General features: G+C 40.1%; 1 protein-coding gene across 2 annotated transcripts in view; it reads right to left on the reverse strand.

The window, feature by feature from the left end:
• Window positions 1–664: 664 nt before the first annotated feature.
• Window positions 665–21,360, reverse strand: part of PMEPA1 (prostate transmembrane protein, androgen induced 1) — a 93,786-nt gene continuing 73,090 nt past the window's right edge. Inside the window, exons 2-4 of one of the 2 annotated variants that reach the window (XM_087720504.1) lie at window positions 16,731–16,885; window positions 8,730–8,783; window positions 665–8,638 (exon numbers count right to left, since the gene is read on the reverse strand). In XM_087720504.1, coding sequence (XP_087576630.1) covers window positions 8,108–8,638; window positions 8,730–8,783; window positions 16,731–16,885 — 740 coding nt within the window. In that variant the 3' untranslated portion in view covers window positions 665–8,107. Of the gene's footprint in view, window positions 8,642–8,729; window positions 8,784–16,730; window positions 16,886–21,360 lie in introns of both variants that reach the window. The other variant, XM_014056649.2, reaches the window with a different exon arrangement.

Consider the following 21,360-nt stretch of genomic DNA (forward strand, 5'->3'; position numbering starts at 1 on the left):
TGTAAGGACTCTAAGCTGATGACATATTTAACTCCGTCCCCCAGCTCTACCTGTTCTTCCCCTACAAGTGTTGACAGGGAACAAAAGTTTTGAACTTCTGACCATCAAACATTATCTTCTCAGGACAAGAGTTGTCATCTCTACGAATACCATAATGTAAACCAGGAATGCATGTTTTCAAAAAAGAATGCACATTGTGTATCTTTTCCATACACAACATATCCTAAACGAGCATATATTCCAGAGAGTGGATTACAGTTTATTTGAAGAGGACAAATATCACATAATCTGATCCACTGAAATGCTCTGTTATTTTTTTTTAATGCAAAAATCATAACCAAGTTCTTTTTTTAATTTGTTCAAAACATGGATGGTGTATCTATTAACCATGGTGGGCGCAGTGGTTAGAGTGCGGTATTGCAGGCTACTTATGCGGAGTGCCGGCTGCCAGCAGTTCGAGTCTCACTGGCTCAAGGTTGACTCAGCCTTCCATCCTTCCATAAAATGAAGACCCAGATTGTTGTGGGCAATATGCTGACTCTGTAACCACTTAAGAGAGGGCTGTAAAGCACTGTCAAGCGGTATATTATTCTAAGTGCTATTGCTATTTTGTAGAGAAAACCGGTTTAGGTGAAACAAACCAAAAAAGGGAAGGCAAGCAATCCAAAGTATTGTAAAATTTATTGTTTTTAAGTATTGCAGCTTTTTAAGGATAGAATGACATATCATTGCCACTATTGGTTACTGTTACACAAGAAGCATTTTACAAGAGTTGTGGAAATTGGCATCAGAGTACATATTCATACAAAAACAGCTAAGTATAGATAAGTACTGCATTGCATGTGCTGTCTTTTGTTTACATAAGGTTTTTTTTTTAAGTTGAACAAAAATTCAGGATACAGGACTGCATATAATAAACTTCAAAGCCAAAAGCAATGCAACTGGAAATTGAAGAAAATATTAAAATACAATGAAATGTGACTATAAGGCAGGCAAATCAGGACTTTTAACGTAGTACTCCATGAGCTTCTATATTACAGCAAAATAATCTGAAAGCACAATTTATGGAAAAGTTTAGTTTTTCTTCCCCAATCCTTTTAGTTTGTGTATCGTATACAGGGGAAAATTGTGTGCATGTATGTTTGCGTGCATAGTGTTGCACAGGTCATACTAGAGAATACAGATTCTCATCTTGGCTAGAAAATTTTATGCTACATATCTAGCTTTTAAATTTGATTCTTAAAGAAGGAAAATTGTGGATTTTTTCCCCATTAAAGGTATCATTTCATGAATGTTTTTTCCCCAAAATTCAGCTGTAAGTAAAAAGATATTCTCAAGGGTGATATTTTTATTCTTCTCATCACTTATGACCAATTTTCACATCCTACCTTAATAAATCCAATTTCTAAATCTTAAGATTTACAAATGTAGAAACTGTGAATCGTGTATAATTTTAAGAACCTGCTCAAACCCGCCACTATTATTTCCAAATCCATTATTCTCCATCACAAGAGTTGTTTTCCACTGGATTTGGTCTTAATAATGCTTTTTGGCTTTCTTATGTACCAGGAAATATTGATCTTTTTTCTAAAATACAACCTGATTTGACCGTTAAACCTTTTAACAAATAAGCAGGTAGATACAGGTTGATAAATATAAAGTAAGCCTATTTTTTCTGCCATTCAACTTTGCTAATTTGACCTCTTTCTGAGCTGTCAGCCTTCATTCTATAGTCAAAGGCTAACATCTTATTGGTATTTTGTCAAATAATCTTTTATAATTCTGGCTTGTTGGTCAAGAAAGATCCAGATTCATAGAACTTAATGAGCGCCCCCTCCCCACCTGGCTTGGTTTTCAAGTTAATGGGAAAGAAGATAATTTCATAATATTCTTCTGTTTTTGATGAAAAAAGTCTACTCTGTAAAGTACATATAAAATAATTCTTAATATAATTTCTATCAGGAGTGAAAGAGTGTTGGGATCACGTTTGCAGGACTGGAAAAAATACAAAAGTTTATAAAGCAAGATTACCGGCTTATTGGTGCAATGGACTTCATCACAAAATTATTTGCAATAGATGCGGAGATGAAAAAATATGGTAGAGAAAGGTGAACTGATTCGGGAACCTTTAAAGCAGGTGTGAAAAAAGGAAGCCCAGTAAATAGGGACTCCTTGTTCAAGTGAATTCAGGTTTTTGAATTCCTATGGTCGCACTTCTATTAAGTGCGAGGGACCCAGCAGAATTCCTAGAATTGATTCACAATTGGTCAAAAATCCAAACAATTGCAGAATTGCACGGCATGGGAATAAATTATTTGCGATGATCAAATGTCTGCTTTCCATGTAGCAATGCTTGTCAGAAGAGGCAATGGCTTAACAACAACCTGTGAAGTTGCATTTGTGTTATGTTAAAATACACACTCAGCTTCCCAGGTTTTTTTTAGTGAAAGGACAAATGGGGTAATAGATACTTTCATGGCTGAGGCCCAAATACCTTGAATGGGGAGAAGATGTCCATCTCAATAAACTATTTTAAAGAGAGATCTCACTGAATAAGAATACACTGGGGCCTTCTTAACCCAAGATAGATGTTGAAAGCCCAAACGGGCAAGTCAATGGATGGATCTGCAACAATCATGGATATTAACAATGTGGTTGGTTGAGTCAACTAAATACTCCCATGGGAAGTATGGACACAAGGGGAGGAAGAGAAGATAATTAGCAGCTCAGAAAAAAATAAGCAAAGTTGGACATTTCATTTTGTCCTGGTGTAATAAATCCTATCTGTTTTCTTTGTTGGAAAAGATGCCATCTTTTTTTTTCTGATCCTGCTCTTGTCTAGTTAATAGAAGCTGACACAGAGAAGTGGAACTAAGTATTTTTTCTCCCTCATACCACTTCATCCCAATGATGGAAAAGTCACTTCTTTTCTTCACTGCTATGTATCAAGTCTTCTGATAAACGTAGAGAAGAGACAGGAACAAAGTTGGCAGCTGAGTTTTAGAATATCAGAAACACTTGTGCAAACTACTCCTTCCACCTCTTTACGATTCCTATTTATCCCTTTCTTTCTCCTCCACTGTTGCGTTTCGTTTGGCCAACCTCACAAGGCAAGTGAGGAAAGTTTGCTTCCACCATATTATGGGGGAACAACCCTGGCAAACTTAGAAAGGCTCTGGCCAACCGGTCATGCCCCCCCCCTCCACCCATGCCATTGCACGGCCATGATTGTAACGTGCACCCAACGATGCCAACTCAACACCAGTCCCAAATTTTGGTTCATTTTGTACAAGGCACTCCCGTGACTTAGTATCTTGCAGCCATGCTGATGGTTCTTTAATTATGGTAGAGAATTTAGGCATTGTATTTATGTATACAGGTGTCTAGTAAAAACCACAGATCCAAGGAGGGAGAAAAAAGTTTTTAAAAACCCACAAAAATTACTGTTTACTAATTTTGGCTCAAGAGGGTTTCTTTTGGTTGACACTCTTGATTATATTCTCTACCACAATTTTGCTACCTACTAGGGTAGGATATGTTCATAGCAGGTATTTATGCTACCTACCAAGCACATGGCAAAAGATGAGCAAAGAGTGCTTCATGTAAATAAATACATTAGACTGGATGTAAAGGAATCAAGTGTACAGACTTAAAAAAAAAGAGAGAAAACTTGAAATCCCAGGATTGATCGAAAAGAAAAGTGACCATACTATGGAAGTTCCTATCACTACCAATGATAGAATCTCCCCCTCTTTTATTTATTTTTGCAAAAGAAAAAAAAAGGGAGGCTTACTGTTTCTTTTAATAAGGCACTAAATAGACATGTTACATAAAGGAAAGATACATTTTTTAAAAAGTCTATAAATTCTTTGACTTTCACAGGAAGATAAGAGTTATTCCTTTTTATCTTTTAAAAAAACTGCAAATTGGAGTTGTTGTAAAGCTATTATTAAGGAGCTATATAGAGGGAGGTTGAGGTTGTCTATTCCTAGGTCCCCCCCCACAAAAGGTGGCATTTTCTTAAAATGTTCATTTCTATAGTTTCATTACAATCCCTTTAATATATATATTTATATATTTATATATATAAATAGCATCCCAAATTATTTAAAACTTTAAAACACGTCAGGTTGCTCTCAAGACTTTCTTCTTCTTCAAGTAATACAAAAATCGCATAAAAACAAGAGTTATTGCCTTTATATCTTTCATTTATGTTACCTTCCTAGTTAGCATCTGGCAAAAACCAAATTACACCTCCTTGTATACACATACAGTTCCCTCTGCTAATTAGGTCTGGAACGGTGTAGTCATAAAGTTTGCCAACTTCTCAACTGGGGCCCCCCGATAGCTGTTCCTTGATCACAGGGGTTCCAAACTGGGGTGGGGTGTGAGACGATATTCCAGGGGGTATGAAAACTTGGGTTTAGATGTTTCAAAATTATAGTGTATAGGCATAATTATATGCATATCATTATCTATTTTTGTAAGGGGTGCGAGAATATATCAGAAGTGTTTTAGGGGTGCGAGGTATAGAAAAGGTTGGGAACCCCTGCTTTTATCAGCAGCTAAAGATGTCCAGTGAGCTCAACGGCCTTTTTTCACAGTTTTGATCAAAGGCGGATGATATAATTAGAAACAGGAATATTGATACCCTTTAGTGATCAGCAAAAATCGAGATAGTTTGGAACTGGAGACACCGATGGGCCTGTTCTCCTCAGTCTGTGCAAATAGGGTGAGATCAAGTTTCTAACCTCCACTCTGTTCAAAGCTCTGCTGTCTACCCAGGATGGCTTGTTTTTGGAAAAACCGACTACCTTCCTAGTTAAAACTTAAAACGTTGTGCATTGTCTAGAGAAATCCAGAGATTGATAATCTGGAAATGTTTAAACAATTTCTTCTTCTTCCTCTTTGTCATTTATGCCTTTCACTTTCTGTTACTCAAATCATATATGAATTAACCATATGGATCAGTGGTGGGTTGCTAATTTTTTACTACTGGTTTGGGCGTGCTCCTGCACACCCTCATGACACTTCTGCGCATGTGCAGAAGTGTTCCCGGCAGGTGGGCGGAGGCTACCGCTACTACCGGTTCGCCTAATCCGGGCGGAACTGGCAGCAACCCACCTCCGATGTGGATTAAAAAACAACCAAGCAGACCTTTATACCTTAGAAAAAGGGTAAACAAAAGACAAAATGGTTTATCCAAAGAGAGGGAAGGAGGGAGGGAGGAAGGGAGAGAGAGAGAGAGATCGAGAGCGCAAGACAATGCTTTAAAGAAGCAGATGACATGAGCTGATTTGTTGGTTTGAAGGTTAGATGCACCCTTGATCCAAAAGGATCCAGAAAGTAGGTGCACCCTTGATCCAAAAGATCCTGATTGCAGATGGCAAACACAGGACAACATTGCTAAGAGGGTATAGATTTGCTTCTAGAAACTGAACATGATATCTTTTGCCTTGAATACATCATGGTAGCTGAAACATTTCCATCTACATGTCTCCACTATTCCCCAGCTGAAATAAATAAAACACGGTTAACAATCAAGGGCAGCAGTCAAGAGAGGAAGGTAATTCGACAAGGGTGATCTTCAGGACCCCGTCCTTTTCTTTCAGGATGGAGTGACACATGAAGATAGATGGAACTTCGGACCATGAAGCACAGGGCTGCCTGCAATTTCCTGAAAACCAACTATTAGGCCCAAGTGCCCGGCGCTATTGTGAACAGTTAAGTGGAATGCTGATTTAGTGGGGGATTAATGTCTTCCCTAATCTTTTTTTTTAACCCTGCTTTTTTAGTTTGAACCTGAAATTTGGGGCGAGTGGTTTCTTTCCTCCACTTAGCAGGATGCAAGGTAGAACTAGCAAACTGCATTTGGCTAATCTGCAGACTCAGATTAGCAGATGTAAAGAAGGACAAGGCTCATCTTCCTTTAACCGTGGGATAAACGAAAAGTATTTTAGAGTCAACTCCATTTGTGGACCCAAGAGGACAAGCGTAGGCTTGTCACTGGTCTCTCCTCCTACTTAAAAAATTATAAAAAATTGTTTAAAGCAGCACAGGGACCATGGCTTTGCCATGGGAGCAACCTTCACTGATAAAATTTACTTAAAATCTTTGCAAAAAGCAGGGTGGCTGGACCATGTTGTCAGGAACACTATGAATCTCAAAGGCAGGACTTCTGAATCTTAATGTTCCTTCACTCCTTTTATTATCTTAAGCAGAGAGAGAGAGAGAGCCATATTATTTTGTTATTAAAAAATAAAATGATGACAATTAAAAGCCAACACCCGGTCATTAAAAAAAAGAAAATAATTTAATGACCGGGTATGCTTTTATGGCTTTCCTGAAATTAACAAGACAATAAAAACAGAACAGCCATTCCAATTTGCCTTTTGGAGGGCTTGATTTTGCAAAACCTAGGTGCTTCAAAGTTCTGGAGCAGATAAGTAGTTTATCTACGCAAGAGATCGCCTTTGGTTTCAACCCTGAGACGAATTCTACTCTAATAGAAGAGGAGAACAAGCTGTAGAGATGTCAAGGGGAGAAGGTCTTGCTTAGACATTGTTTTAACTGCCCACCAGCCCAGGATGAATGGCTCTCCAGCCCAACTGGGATAACGCATGGTGCTTAACATTTTGCACGATTAAGCTCTTCATTTTTGAATCCTTATTTTTTTTTTCATGCTTTCAATAGCCATAAATCAATTTCACATGATAAATGTTCCCTTAAAAAAAAACAAAAAACCACAATGATTTCATAGGGAATGTAGGATGATGTAAGCATTATGCTGCTTGACAAGCCTGGGAATGAACACCCAAGTGCAAAAAAATAAAAATAAAAATAAAACCCAGTACAAAGAAAATACATAAGCATCGGATCAATGGAGAAACATATACTCACAGGTGTAGAAATGGCCTCTTCCCCTTTTGAAGCACACCCTCAAGCACAGAGGGGGAAACTGTGGGGCTTGGGCGCAATTTACCTTGTTCATTTCTTTTAAAGGGGCAATTTTTATACATGCTCGGCCCCTTCACAGTTAATGAAATACATGTATATATGGTGCGTTCTAGTCTCTTTTATAGGCATCCGTCTGTACTTGTCGATCGGTGTCAAGGAACTACCAGAGGTCTAAGAGAGGGTCATGTGACTCTGAAGAGTTAAAAAAAGAAAATTTCGCACAAGATGCAGTCCTTCTCCCCCCCTCCCCCCATGACTCTGTTCAGACCTCAATGTAATTTCCTCAACAGTTTTATGGTAGACAGGATATAAGAGATTTCTAACCAACACAAGCACTGACACATTTATATTAAAAAATAGTGCAAAATTTCAACATTTATATAAATAATTCTAAACCCCTGCTTTTGTTTTTTTTCTTTTTTTCCTATTGTTTTTCTCTTTCTCACTTTTTTTTTTTACAACGCCACACATGCTTTCTTGAGTTGGCTCTCAAAAGTTGCCATGTTTTATATTCTAAGTTCAGAAAAAAAACCACAACAAATCATTCCCCCCCCCCTCAATAGGCCTCTTCTAATATAAAAATACTCCTGCTTCCCACCCCCACACACATACAGTTTCTCTTATTTTTTTTTAATATATATATTTATATATATATTGCAGATTTTTAAACAAATGTTTTTTGTGCAAATATTTTTTTTTCAATCTTTAAAGTTAAGTGAAATAAAACAAAACAAGTCGTAGCATCCACACACGCGATTCAACTAGATACAAAACTGGGGAAAGGGAAATGGAGGAGGAGGAGGGGGAGGAGGAGGAGGAGGAGGAGGAGGAGGAGGAGGAGGAGGAGGAGGAGGAGGAGGAGGAGGAGGAGGAGGAGGAGGAGGGGAAGGACTGCTGTAGATTTATTTAGAAAGGGGAAAAAAATAAAATCAAAATCTTCCTATCAGAGCTCAACAAAGAAATGTTTTTGCAAGTTTTGTTGGCTTGTGCATTCAGACCAAACATAACATGTAAATATTTATACTACACAGAGGTGGAGAAGGGCATTTGGTTTCACCCCTCCCCCGCCTCCCCGTCTCCATATACTACCCCCCTCCTATTTATCAAGAAGTGCAGAGTGTTTCCTTTCTTTTTTCTTTTCTTTCTTCTTTTAAAAAGGGTGCCCTTTCTGTTTGTCCTTCTCTTTGTTCCACATTGTTGTGCTCTCGAGATTGCTGATGGGCGAAGGCGAAGGGAACGAAGGAACCCCACTGTTGTTCTGCTGGTGCTGGAAAAACGTAGATCCCGGGAAATGCCCGATGACCTCATTGTACGTGGGAGGAGGCCCTTCCATTCGGCTGTTGCTCCCGTAGCAGGTGGCACTGATGCCCGAGTTGCTGCTCGGAGGGCAGGGCCCACCGTAGACTGAATTATCTATCAGGTCACTGTCAAAGATGGTTCTGTTGGGAGGGGCTCGGACTGACTCCCTGTTGAGTTCCATTTGCTGCTCGGGGTCTCGGAGCTGCAGGGTACAGGGCCCCTGATAAGGAGGCGGCTCTTCTCCATCCGACAGGGAGATGGTAGGGGGCAGGTCAATTTCGTGCTGCATATAAGGGTAGGTTGGCTGGAATCTGTTGAAGCGGTCTCTCTGCAAAAAGGATGGGACTGCTAGTCTGTCGGTAGGCCTTGGTGTATAGACTTGCTGCTGGAGAGGAGGAAGAGGAAAAATACATGAGGTTGCCATGCAAGCCAAGGAGCAGGACTTTATCCACTATTTCATGTCCGTTCCTTACCTCTGTTACACCATTTCCTGATACTGTGCTTTCCGAAGGCCATAAGCTGCCATCCTAAAAAGTGGAAGGAAGACAGCAGGTTTTTAGAATAGAATAGAGAATGGAATAGAATAGAGAATAGAACAGAATAGAGAATAGAATAGAAAATAGAGAATAGAATAGAACAGAATGGAGAACAGAATAGAACAGAACAGAGAATAGAACAGAATAGAGAATAGAATAGCATAGCATAGAATGGAGAATGGAATAGAATAGAATGGAGAATAAAATAGAATAGAACAGAGAATAGAGAATAGAAGAGAGAATAGAATAGAATAAAAATGGAATGGAATGGAATAGAATAGAGAATGGAATAGAATAGAATAGAGAATACAATAGAATAGAATAGAGAATGGAATAGAAGAGAATACAGTATAGAATAGAATAGAGAATAGAATAGAGAATAGAGTAGAATAGAATAGAGAATACAAAAGAATGTAACTTTATTGTCACTATGAATGTACATTAATAGGTATATATTAAAATGAAAATTCGACACATTTAGCTCACAAAGGGTCACCACCTCCAATATAATTTTGTATTTATTTATTTTACTTATTTTTATTTTATTCATTTTATTTATGTTTTGTTTTGTAATGTTTATATAGTGTATATTGGAGGTGGTGATCCTTTGAGAATCAAGAGGTTTCACATGCAATCCTACACAAGGTTTATATTACCAATTTTGTTTTTTAACATCCCCCCCCCACTTTTGCAAAACGTAGGGACAAATATTTGATCCTGCCTATTGTGGAGAAGTTTGAGGAACACATCTGTCCATTTTGCACTCTGAAGAAAAGTCAATTGTCAGGCCTGGAAGCCATATTTTGCATGGGGGGGGGTGTTACGTGGAACCCTGACATCAATGATATTGAGCATAATGGGTCAAGAGACTATAGTTGTCTTAAGAGTGGAAGCTGGCAGAACAGATTCTTGTCTAATGATATTTCAGAAGGTTTTCAATGTGACAAAATTCAAACTGTGTTTTTCATAGGTTTAAGATCTCTCTGAGTTGCAAAGGAGGGGTATCACATTAGTGCTACAACCTATTTTAAAGCACACGCATATTAAAAATGATAAGCATTCATTAGTAGTGTGTGGCTTTCAAATCCAAATGCTGATTTAGGGGAAATTAAGGAAAGTGAGTGATTATTTATTTATTGAACTCTTCTGGCAAAACTACTCCTTTTCAAAAAAGTATTTTCAAAATACACTTTGATCTGCAACATACTATTGAGGGCATTGTTAAAAAAAATAAGAAAATAACCACTGATTGAAATATCTATTTAATCTTGTTATTCTTCAAGGGTTTCAAGGTGACATCCCTGTATTTTCTCTATTAAATCCGCATAGTAACCCTATAAAGTTGATTAAGCCCAGCCAAAGGGAAACAACTAGTCATCGAAGACAAAAAAAATCAACACAATTCCATATTCATCTTGCTGCTTTTTTTCAATATATTGGTTAAGTAATCAGGCCTTTATGGTAAACTATGTTTCTATCATTATTCTTTATTGGTGGAAGCCAGATTTCAGCAAGACAGCTCAATCCATGGCTTTTATTGAGACTAATGAGTATCAAGTATCCTTTGTTCTTAACCTCTTGTTAATTAGCAGTAGAAAAGACACAAAAAGAAATGAGTGTGATTTCCTTCCAAATTCTCCATTTCCCTATTATTTCTGTCTCTTCTTTCACTGAAATGCACTTAATGCTTTTTTTGTCAGGGACTGGGAAATTCCTATTGCAATTCCCCCCCCTCTAAGAATTTATAAGACAAAGCAAGCATTTTAGTGCATATTTAAAAGCTTAATCCACATTGTTTCACCTTGCTCTTCATGAATGTCTAAAACAGTTCTTCCCAGCCGAGCCCTGTTGCAATTCAAATGCATTTATTGGTCATTAAATTTAAGAGGACTGTCTAGAAAGTTGTAAATCACAAAAGAGACTCTTCTCAGGAGAACTGGTTAAAATGGGAGCTGTGGAATACAGTAAAGACAATTAGTTTTAGAACTTGGAAAAGCCCAAACGCACTGGAATCTAATCATTTATACTCCTTTAAGCTGTGTCATTTGCTTGCAATTTTCATATTCTAGCTCTATAGGATTATAAACATTAGATGTGGATTTTCCCTTTATCCAAATCTGAACTTCCCCAGGGGAATTTCATCAATGAGTTCTCGGCTTCTTCATTCAGACTTCAGGATCTGCAGCATATTGAATCAAGTATTTGCATGGCCACGCATGCCTTTAAAAAGAAAATGAGCAAAAATGAAAATTGTACCTCCAGTTGAAACCAGAAGAGGGGGTGACAAATTTATTGGTGTGCATCTAAACCAAACTACCTGATAATTGGCAATTATCACGCAATAAGGGAGTTATACAAACTTTGCATAATGAATGCAAATTGGATAGAAACTCCCAAAGTTATAAGTAGCAAGAGATAGGATGCTAATCTGTTCAGATCAGTAGAGAGAAAAAAGAGTGTTATGTTATATCCTGTTCCTGTCTATGAAGTTTTACCTGACTTCCCCCAAACCAATGTCAACTCTGGAGGGATGAAAAAAAAATTCCTCTATTTTTGCACTCTGATGGTTTCAGTGCCTCATGTAGGCAAAATAAGTTAAAATTAAGACGGCTTCAAAGGTGAAAGTATGCCGTGCCAGCTTGTCTTGCAGTATATTTAGGCATTAAATGCCTATCGAATGCATTCTGTTCCATTGTGTTTTAAAACTCTGCTCTGCACTCATAAAGCCCCAAGGCAGTGCTGCTACTCTAAGAAGGGGAAAAGAAGTGATTTATATGGAAATGAACCACTCCAGATGTTTTCCCCTTCCTTCTGTTTTATGGCAAATCTTATCACAAAAATGCCTCTGTATACGATAAGGGACTCCTTTGAAGTGAAAGATAACGGATTGCCAGCATTGATTTCATACGGCGTATTAATCTGGTTGCAGCATTTGACTGATGTAACTAATAAAAAAAATCCGTATTTCAGAAAGCTGTTGTGAGCTGCTGCAGAATTACAGATTCAGGTGGGACCTGAAATTTGGTTTCTCTTTTTAATTTAACATAAACAATAACCAGTGTACTAAAAATTAGGGGGTGCACCTTCAGATGGTAAGAAATACACTTGGTGTTTCACCAAGTGAAGATTCCATTAACAAAAGAAAAGCAAAGCAAACAAGCAATGCATTAATGCATGAAAATTTCCAGCAAAATTATTCCATTAACTTCTTTTTCAGGTTAAGGTTCCAGGGAAGTCATTTTACACTTGTATAGAGATGACTGTCTGATTTGTTTATTAATTCATATCCTGTTTTCCAGAAACTGAAGGCAGCCTAAGTAGCATTTCTTGCAATTTTCTCCCAAACAATACGCCTATAAGGATAGGCTACATGGAGATGCAGTGATTGGCTCAAAACCACCCAATAAACCTTCATAGCTCAGGGTAAACAACTTTTCCAAGTCCTAGTTCAATATCCTAACTAGGATAACTGCAACTTTGTGAAACCCACCGCAAGCTGAATCAGGGCCCTTCTGCTCCATGCTTCATGTTTGTCCTTTTATAATTCTAAAGTGGATTTCTAGATTCCAGCCAATTCTAGATTTACTGAAGAGTAGCCCAATGTATGTATGTGGCACTCACTTTCATGAAGACAGGCATAAAAACTTGTCTCAAACAATATGTAATAGTAGCTTTCAAAGGGTGTTCATGCTCAGACCAATCTTGGTCTGGATCTTGTGTTTGGAGACATCACAGGCTGAGTTAAAAGTGTGATCCTCCACCTTCCTTGAATTGGACAAAAATGATTATTTGCTCTTCCCATAGCTGCTCCCTGTTCTGTTGCATCTGTCCTCAATTGCTGCTGATTATGTGTATCCTGATTATGTGTGTGCTGTGCATAATACAGAAAAGGATTAGTTGAATTATATGGCTTGGTTAACCTTCCACTTCAGCACATCACTAGCTGAAAGGACAAACATCTGTTCTTTGGTGTTTTTTAAAAAATATATTAATGTTTTATGTTGTAGTTTTTATAGTTTGCAGCAGAGGTGGTATTCAGATGGTTTGAACTGGTCCAGACAAACCGGTAGCTCCAACGATCAGCTGGCACCGCCTACCCGCCCTATCCTGCCCTTTATTTTCTGCTTTCTAGCTCATCTCAATCTCGTGGCACAGCTGATTCCCCCCCCCCCCCCGCTGTTCTAGTTATCGTTGCTGACTTGGAAGGTAAATAGCTGAGCTTCTAAATGCTCTATTTTCAGTGCTGCCAGCAAACACTTTTGGCGCGCATGTGCACGAAGCAGGAGCAAAGTGTGTGCTCACCAAACCAGTTGTTAAACCGGCAGTATCCCATCGCTGGTTTGCAGGCCAGAGTCACTTTTTTGTAAGATGGGTAATCATATAAATTGTATGGATGGATCTGTCAATTATAGCACTGCAGCAGGTATAGAGTGGGTCTGATTGCAGGCATATCTGTTATCTCAAAACCCTAGCTGGCTTCTTATCTTACATCTATTCCGGCATCACCATACTTCAATAAGATTAAGCCATAGATTGAAAGGGAGCCCAACCAAAGTCAGATTTTCCTCTCCTTCCTTTCCCCTCTCTATAAAGGCTTCCTTTATACTGACTTACAGATTCTTTGGGATTATATTTTGGAAGCAATGGGGTAGGTAGGTTTTGAATTGGTTCACTCAACGGTTACACTATTTCAGCCATGCGCAAAACTAGCAAAGAGCCAAGCCAGCAAAGCTGTCTAACACTACTGAGCAATTCTGATACACCCCCCCGCTTAAATTTACTACCTACTGATTGTTCCCACCATTCTACAGGGGATGTAAAATCGTCACATCTATTCATCATATTTAGCTGATAGACAAGGATTTGCTGGAGAGAACTGTTTGCATGAAACTACAGGAGGGTGGCCAAAGAAATACAAAGGGAACATTTGTTTGCTCTATCACCCTTATGAAAATCAAGAGAGTTGTTGTGTTTAGAACAGCACAATGACAGACAACGGGGCTGATCAGAGGTTGCACCAGAGGCCCCGAAACAGCTAATAACTGCCTCACTGGTCCCAGTTACAGCTGGTCACCCAACATGCTATCTGATATAATGGGTGACAAAAGCAGGCTTGATGCACCTTGCAAGCTGACATTGGATGCTGCCACCTTAAAGAGGAAAACAATTCTTTTAGCAAGGATACAGCAGGGAATAATTTAAGCTTGTCTCACTTAAGAGTTGAGGTTGAGATGAAGGCAGTATCATGCAGATCTGGGCAGGAAAAAAAACAGGGATCTGAAGGTATGAGGACCCAGATTGTTGGGGGCAATATGCTGACTCTGTAAACCTCTTAGAGAGGGCTATAAAGCACTGTGCAGCGGTATATAAGTGTAAGTGCTCTCACTATTGCTCTGTTTGTGCCCTGGTTAGGCGCAAGGAGGAAAAACGCCTTTGATGTAAGTCAAGAAAAACCTTGTTGGGTTTACGAGCCTTGAAACAACATCAGGAACTTGATGTCTGGGTCTTCTCATCATGTCAGGTAGACAAGGGGACACGCCGGTCAAGATTAGCATGTAAGGAAGACGGTAAAAAGTTTCCTCAAATGGAAAGCTATACGTGGCAATTAATAAAAGACTTAGTCCTGAATCATTTCGAGCATATAAATTCACGAACCCTGCTGTCCCTTGGATCAAACTACACTGCCTGAATGCACAAAAAAGGCTGTTTCGAGCATTTTGGCTAGGTTTTTGCATGTGAAACAGCTCCGTTTCTGGTGTGAAACACACTGTTTGGGGCTTGAATTTCTTCCCAAATGCTCCAAGCAGTCAATCCTGCATTCAGAACAGGAGTTTCTCCCCTCTCCCATAAAATTCAAGTTGCGTGGGTTAAAGATCTGCCTGATAACAGTCACACACCTACTAGGCAGAGAGGACAGAGTCACAGTTAAACATAAAAATGTTTATATTTCATCATCCCGTGGCAGATTTATTAAGTAGTGAGTATATCATTGCCTTCTGCTCCCTGGTGTCTATTTAATTTAGCAGTGAGGAAAGCTATTGCATTATTCCATCTGCTTCTACAGTTCTTTAGGCTGATGTCAAGCTGACAGTCTTGTGTGGTGAAGGCAGTTAAAGGCTGCCACTGAGTTGAGAAGCTGAGACTTTTTGACCTTCTCTTTTTCCTTTCCATTTTTTAAGAGCTTTGTGCCTCCTCTACACACTGCTTTTGATCTGGATGAATTAATCCAGATTAAAAATTCTAGAACCAACCTTACACTGGTTCACATCTTAAGTCAACATTATGTCCCACTCAATTGTGACATAAAATTAAATCATCATCATCTTCTTTTAAAGACCCTGTAATCCCTGAGCTGAGTCTTTACTGGCCGGATGCCCTTCCTGTCACTAATGCGGAGATTGTTTAAGCAGATATATTCTCATTGTACACACAGAGAGAAATATCTGCCTCTACCTAGGATTGAACTCAGAGCCTCCTGATTGTGAGGCGAGAGCTCCACCTCTAGGCCACCATGCCACTCTGTAACATAAAATTAAATATAAATTGAAATCACATACAGGAGAATAGCACCCTTTGGGCTCTGATGGATTCCTGCATTACTTCGTTGTATAGTTTAATTTAGTTTATTTCAATTCATTATTAAGAAACTTATTTGGTTAATACGGTGGGGTTTTTTTGGGGGGGGGAGGTGGGAGATTAGAAATCTATGTGCAGGAGGGATGATCCACAAAAGAAGCCCACTAAAAATAAACATTCTAAAAGGGGAAAAAACATAGTAAGGTTTGGGATAAATTATTATAATTAGCTTTTAATAGATGTCATCTTTATAAAATCGTAAAGTAAAAAAATGCCCCTTTGAATGTAAATAGGCAAAACAGAAAATATAAAATTAAAAGGGCTACAGAGGGAAATTCCTGGTGAAAGCGGAATGGAGCGAAATGGAGCAGTGGAAGAATTTTATCGTTCAAAACCCCTTCTGTCTTAGAAGTGGGGGAGCCATGCTGTTTTGCAAAGCAGCTTTCTGGGGGTGCTTAAAAGATAAGTGCCCTTATAAACACTCCATGGATAACAGTTCTTGCTCATTCTTCTCTCACCCATATCAATGTGTGTGACATGTAACATAGGAATCTAAAGCTTTGTTCAGATAAGTCATTCACACTGTCCACAGAGATAACCTATTTGCCACCAAGCAAATATTCACAAGTGGGATGGGTGGGTGGGTGCTCTTGGCATATCCTGCCTCAAAGCCACAACAGAGTAAATGATACTTTTTTTCCTTCTGTTTAGACATCCAAACAAATTCTTAGCTGTATCAAATATAGGAGGTCCTTGGTTAATGGCAACTCATTCAGGACTGCTCGAAATAATTAAGCCTTGAACAAGGTCCAGCTGTTGTAGGACCTTGTAGTCATGTGAATGCTATCCCGGCACTTGCCAATCAGCTTGGATTTCTGACCATTACAACACCCCACAGTCCCGTGATCGTGATTTGCAACTGCCCTACTGTTTTCCCACAAGCAAAATCAATGGGGAAGTCGGCAGGAAGTCAACAGTTGTGGTTACATGAAGTCTTCAGTTAATGACCTGTGGAAATTTGCTTAGTGATGATAACTGAGGATTGCTAGAACTGCCAGCGCTAGGCGCTCTGTGTGTGTGTGTGTGTGTGTGTGTGTGTGTGTGTGCAGCATTGGTATAAAAAAAGGTTACTATCTTTCACCTTTAATATTTTAAGGGCATCGGGATCTGCATCATGCATTGGAGGAACGAGGAGACGACAGGCAAGATGGCAAATGGAGCTTCAAGGTGCTGTGCTTGCCATCTTGCCTTTTCGGACATCTCCTTCACCCCATCCTCGTGGACCGTAACGGTTGGACGGGCTGACAAATAGGAAAGTCTTAACGGATAACAAAATGAATTGGGGGGCCCCAACCTCCTTACCGATGATAGGTTTTCTTCTCTTCTCCGTCCTTGGCTGGGCCGATGGATGAAGGACCTTGCAGAAAGTTTGTAGTGATTCAGCAGGCACGTGATGACAACCACCATAACCATCATGACCACCACAATTATGATTATCTGTACAAACTCTAATTCCGCTATAAAAGAGAGAGAAAGAGAAGAATGATTGTATTTTAATAGGCCTCGATGCAAACCAGAGACAGATAAACAAGAGCAAAGGGAAAATTCTGAGGACAACAGTGGATGTTGACAACAATTAGTCATAAGAACTAGCACCTTACTATTATTTTCCCTTTTGGGGGCATGCCTTTTTTTCTAAGTGTAAGCTTGAAAATCAGGAAAATTTCTTTACTGTCCATTAACTATTCAGGGAAGCTGCCTGAGTGAAGAGCGAGAGGTAGATGCTTTATATAAGGGACAAAGCAATAATTTCTCTGTGTTGTCACAAAATGAAAGAAGAAGCATGGCTTTAAAAGGGTTTGCAGTATTCTGAACAGAAAGGATTTGAAAATGGTGTTTATAACATAACTTTCTCTACCGCCTCATAAGAGATCTTATGCAAAAGGAACCCGAGACAATATTCATGTTCAAAGTTCACCTACTGATTATTTGAATCTTTCAAAGTTTGAAAGATTAATCAAGTAAGACAACTCCCCCTGGGAAAATAATATTAATAATAAATGATAACAAATAATAATAAAACTTACATCTTACAAGAATGCCATCAAACAGCAACAGCTAGCTAACCTAAGTCTTTGCAAAGGCCTCGATAGGGGGATAAAAATGCCAAATCCAGTCTAAACATCTGGCTGACTGTGTGATGAATCATCATCATCTTCCTAAGACAGAATGCCAGTAAGGAAAAGTACTTCATAGTCAATTTCTGCAAAGACTGAAGGGAAAGTGGATAAAGATAAAACCTGGCAATGACCTTCAACTGGGATACTTTTGCATATCCCAAGTCAATTGGAAGGACTCGATAGGTGGACAAAAGTGCCAAATCCAGTCTGAACATCTGGCTATTGTTAATATTATTATAGGTAGTCCTTGGCTGATGACCACAGCTGGGAACAAATTTCATAAGTTGTTGTGGTCCTAAGTTGAGGCACCACATGACCCCCACTGTTTTTATAGTGATCATTAAGCAAATCACACAGTTGTGAAGTGAACCATATGGTTGTGTGAACCCATTTTATTCGCTGAACATTTTTTGCCGGCTTTTGCTAGAAAATGGCAAAAACCAGTGCAAAGCGTGATCACGTGATTGCAGTTGCTGCAACCAGTCCTGAGTGGGGGGCCAGTTGCCAAATCTTCATCATGGGATCACAGGGTTGATGTGGCAGTCATCACTTCAAGAATGAGTCATAAAGAACTTTCTTTTAGTCCATCATAACTTTCAAAGCTCATTAAACAACCTGCAATAAGTTGAGGACTACTTTGTAGTACAAAATCACCATCAGTCATTTCAAAAGCTATTTTATTTGGAGCAGCTTACATCCTGTGATTAAAAACCTTTCATATTATTAAAAACATCTGCCTATTTCTTTTCGGGAAGGACTCAATGCATCAAGGGTGTCAAACTCGCCACGTCACGTTGCTGTCGCATGACACATCGTGATTTTTTCTTTCTTTCGCGGAGCTGGGGTGTGCATGTCACATGATACATGCGGCCCATGGGCCGTCAGTTTGACATCCCTGCAATACATAGACCAAAATCCCAAATCCAGTCTAAGCATTTAGATGACTGTGTGACCAACAACAACCACTTATTGTCAGGTTCCGAAGGGTTAATGAAACCAGCCAAACACAGAAACAGTTTGTAAATGCAGTTTGTATTCTTTCTTCAGCACAAACTGACCAACAATAGCAATAGCAATAGCAGTTAGACTTATATACAGCTTCATAGGGTTTTCAGCCCTCTCTAAGCGGTTTACAGAATCAGCATATTGCCCCCAACAACAATCCGGCTCCTCATTTTACCCACCTCGGAAGGATGGAAGGCTGAGTCAACCCTGAGCCGGTGAGATTTGAACAGCCGAACTGCAGTCAGCTGAAGTAGCCTGCAGTGCTGCATTTAACCACTGCGCCACCTCGGCTCTACAAAGCACTAAGGCAATGAATAAATTGTCAGGGCTGCCACCCTGTGCTTCCCACCACCTTTTATAGCTACATTGGTAATTAAGATAAGCTGTATCCCGGGCATGCGCACACCCATCACCTTGTGACCCAGAGCGAAACCACCTGGCAATTAATCATGGATTGTTAGTATGAATTTCTTCAGTTTGTGTAGGTGGGACGGTGAGTTTTGGCAGCTGGCCCAGTCTTCTCCCCTGAATGCCAGCTCCAGGCCTCTGAGCTGGCCGGAGCTGACATGCGGCCCCCTACCACAGAGACAGCATCTGGGGAGCTATAAATTACAGTTAGTTAGGAGTTGAAGGGCCACTTTTCCTGGTTTTGTGGGATGTCTGTGGTGGAATCTCACTACCAGGTGGGGTGCCCTACAGTCCTTGCTATGAACCCAAGATGCCTCCAACAGGGGATAACTTTTCCATAAAATAAGGTATTGTAACTTAGCCAAAAATCATCACCACAATTTTCAACCAGTGATTCTTAACCAGAAAACAAACAATCTAACATGTAACACTAAACATACAGTGTTTAAAAAGTACTACCGGGAATGTCAACTTCAAATCGGCAGTTAAAAAAATACTTCTCCTTCCCCCACCTCACCCCCCTCCCCCCACAAATATCACAGTCACTTTTGCAGTGAATATATCAAGGCAACCTAGTGGAAGTGAGTAAGGTAGAAGCTGGAAGTGTGAGAATTTTTGAATTTACCAAACAAAAGGTGTCATCTGTTAATTACTAAAAGGGAAGTCCACAGTTTAATCTGAAAGTGAAAGGGTGGCTAATCCCCCCCCCTTTCAAATTTATTATAGGATTGTCTAAAATTCAGGGGAGGGGATTGTTTTAATTCTGACATTGTTCCTTTGGGATAGATACAGCCTTATCCTCTCACTTATTCAAAGACAGCCTTAAAAATGCATGAGCATTTGGCTCTTTTTTTTAACTCAACCATGGCCAACCGTCCATTGCACCCATCTTCTTTTCTCTATGCTTCAAGAGATTCCTTCCAGGGAGTCAACTGCACCAATCCACGGAATGACAACAGCCTGGCCAATGGAAAGCCCCCTCCCTCCCCCCCACCCGGGGCGTTTGCCCACCACTGAAACTGCAGCCGCCGCTTCCAAGCTGATCCCCAGGGGTCTCCGCATGCCAGACTTCCAGACGTAATTTAATTCAAGGCTCAGTTCAGCCAGCTGGCAGAGGCAGCTTGAATGACCTGAGCTGGCACAAAAGTGTCTTGCAAAGAGAAGCAGGAGGAGAGGAAGATGTACAAAGCTGTCAAGGAAACAAGGGCAATCAACAACAGGCTACTCGGAGAGTTGGAGGGAGAAGAGAAGACACACAAGCCTGACGCAGAAATAGGTTCCTGAGTTTTCCATTACAAATGCAGAAGAGCAGAAGCGGATGCCAGATATATCCATATCTGGCAGGTTTAGTCCAGGGAGGAAGCTGCCCCAATCAAGCTCTCTGTCCTTCTAAGGACCGAGACTCTTTATGGTTCTCCAGGTGGAATGGAGCAATTGCTCTTTCCCTTGTAGATGGCAGGTTGAAGGGAGCTAATAAGGGTCCATATCTTAATTGGCCTCCGGTTTGTTGCAGGATCAATATTTCTCAAAACTGGCAACAAGGTTAACTGGCTGGCTGTGGAATTTCTTAAATTGCACACATCTTAAGTTGCCCAATTTAAGAAGCCCTGGTGTAGATAAAGTGTAATAGGAAAGCTGTACATATTCCGATTACTTGGTTTCTTTAAAACGGTAATTACATTTTAAGAGTTGCTATCCGATGAACAGCGTGCAGCTTCGTGGTCTGTACTGGAGCTCGGTAGAGGCAGAGCCATGTTACATAAATGTTACATACAGCTAGTGAGAGGAGAGAGTTCATATTGTACACATGGCACAGATAAGGTAAACATAAAGGTTCCCCTTGCACATATGTGCTAGTCGTTCCCACTGCTAGGGGGTAGTGCTCATCTCCGTTTCAAAGCCGAAGAGCCAGCGCTGTCCGAAGACTTCTCCGTGGTCATGAGGCCGGCATGACTAAACACCGAAGGCACACGTAAGGCAGTTACCTTCCCACCAAAAGTGGTTCCTATTTTTCTACTTGCATTTTTATTTGTTTTCAAACTGCTAGGTTGGCAGAAGCTGGGACAAGTAACGGGAGCTCACTCCATTACGCGGCGCTAGGGATTCGAACTGCTGAACTGCTGATCTTTCTGATCGACAAGCTCAGAGCCTTAGCCCCTGAGCCACCACGTCCCCCTATGGCACAGATAGCTCTATCTTAAATACATGCTTCCATATGCACCGGGTAAGCCAGAACTTTGCATGTGATTGTGAGTGCCTGCAATGGGTGTCTTTAAACTTTTATCCCTGCCTGTTGTGTTCCAGCCCCATACCTCTGGACAATGACCTCCCCTGTGATCAGCAGGCTGGCTATTTTAAGACTGGGCATGGACTTCAGCGCTGCTGGCCTCCCTTTTCCG

The sequence above is a fragment of the Thamnophis sirtalis genome, unplaced genomic scaffold (assembly GCF_051295495.1).
Source record: "Thamnophis sirtalis isolate CommonGarterSnake01/CBP01778 unplaced genomic scaffold, rThaSir2_p1.2 scaffold_7, whole genome shotgun sequence".
NCBI classification, from domain to species: Eukaryota; Metazoa; Chordata; class Lepidosauria; order Squamata; family Natricidae; genus Thamnophis; species Thamnophis sirtalis.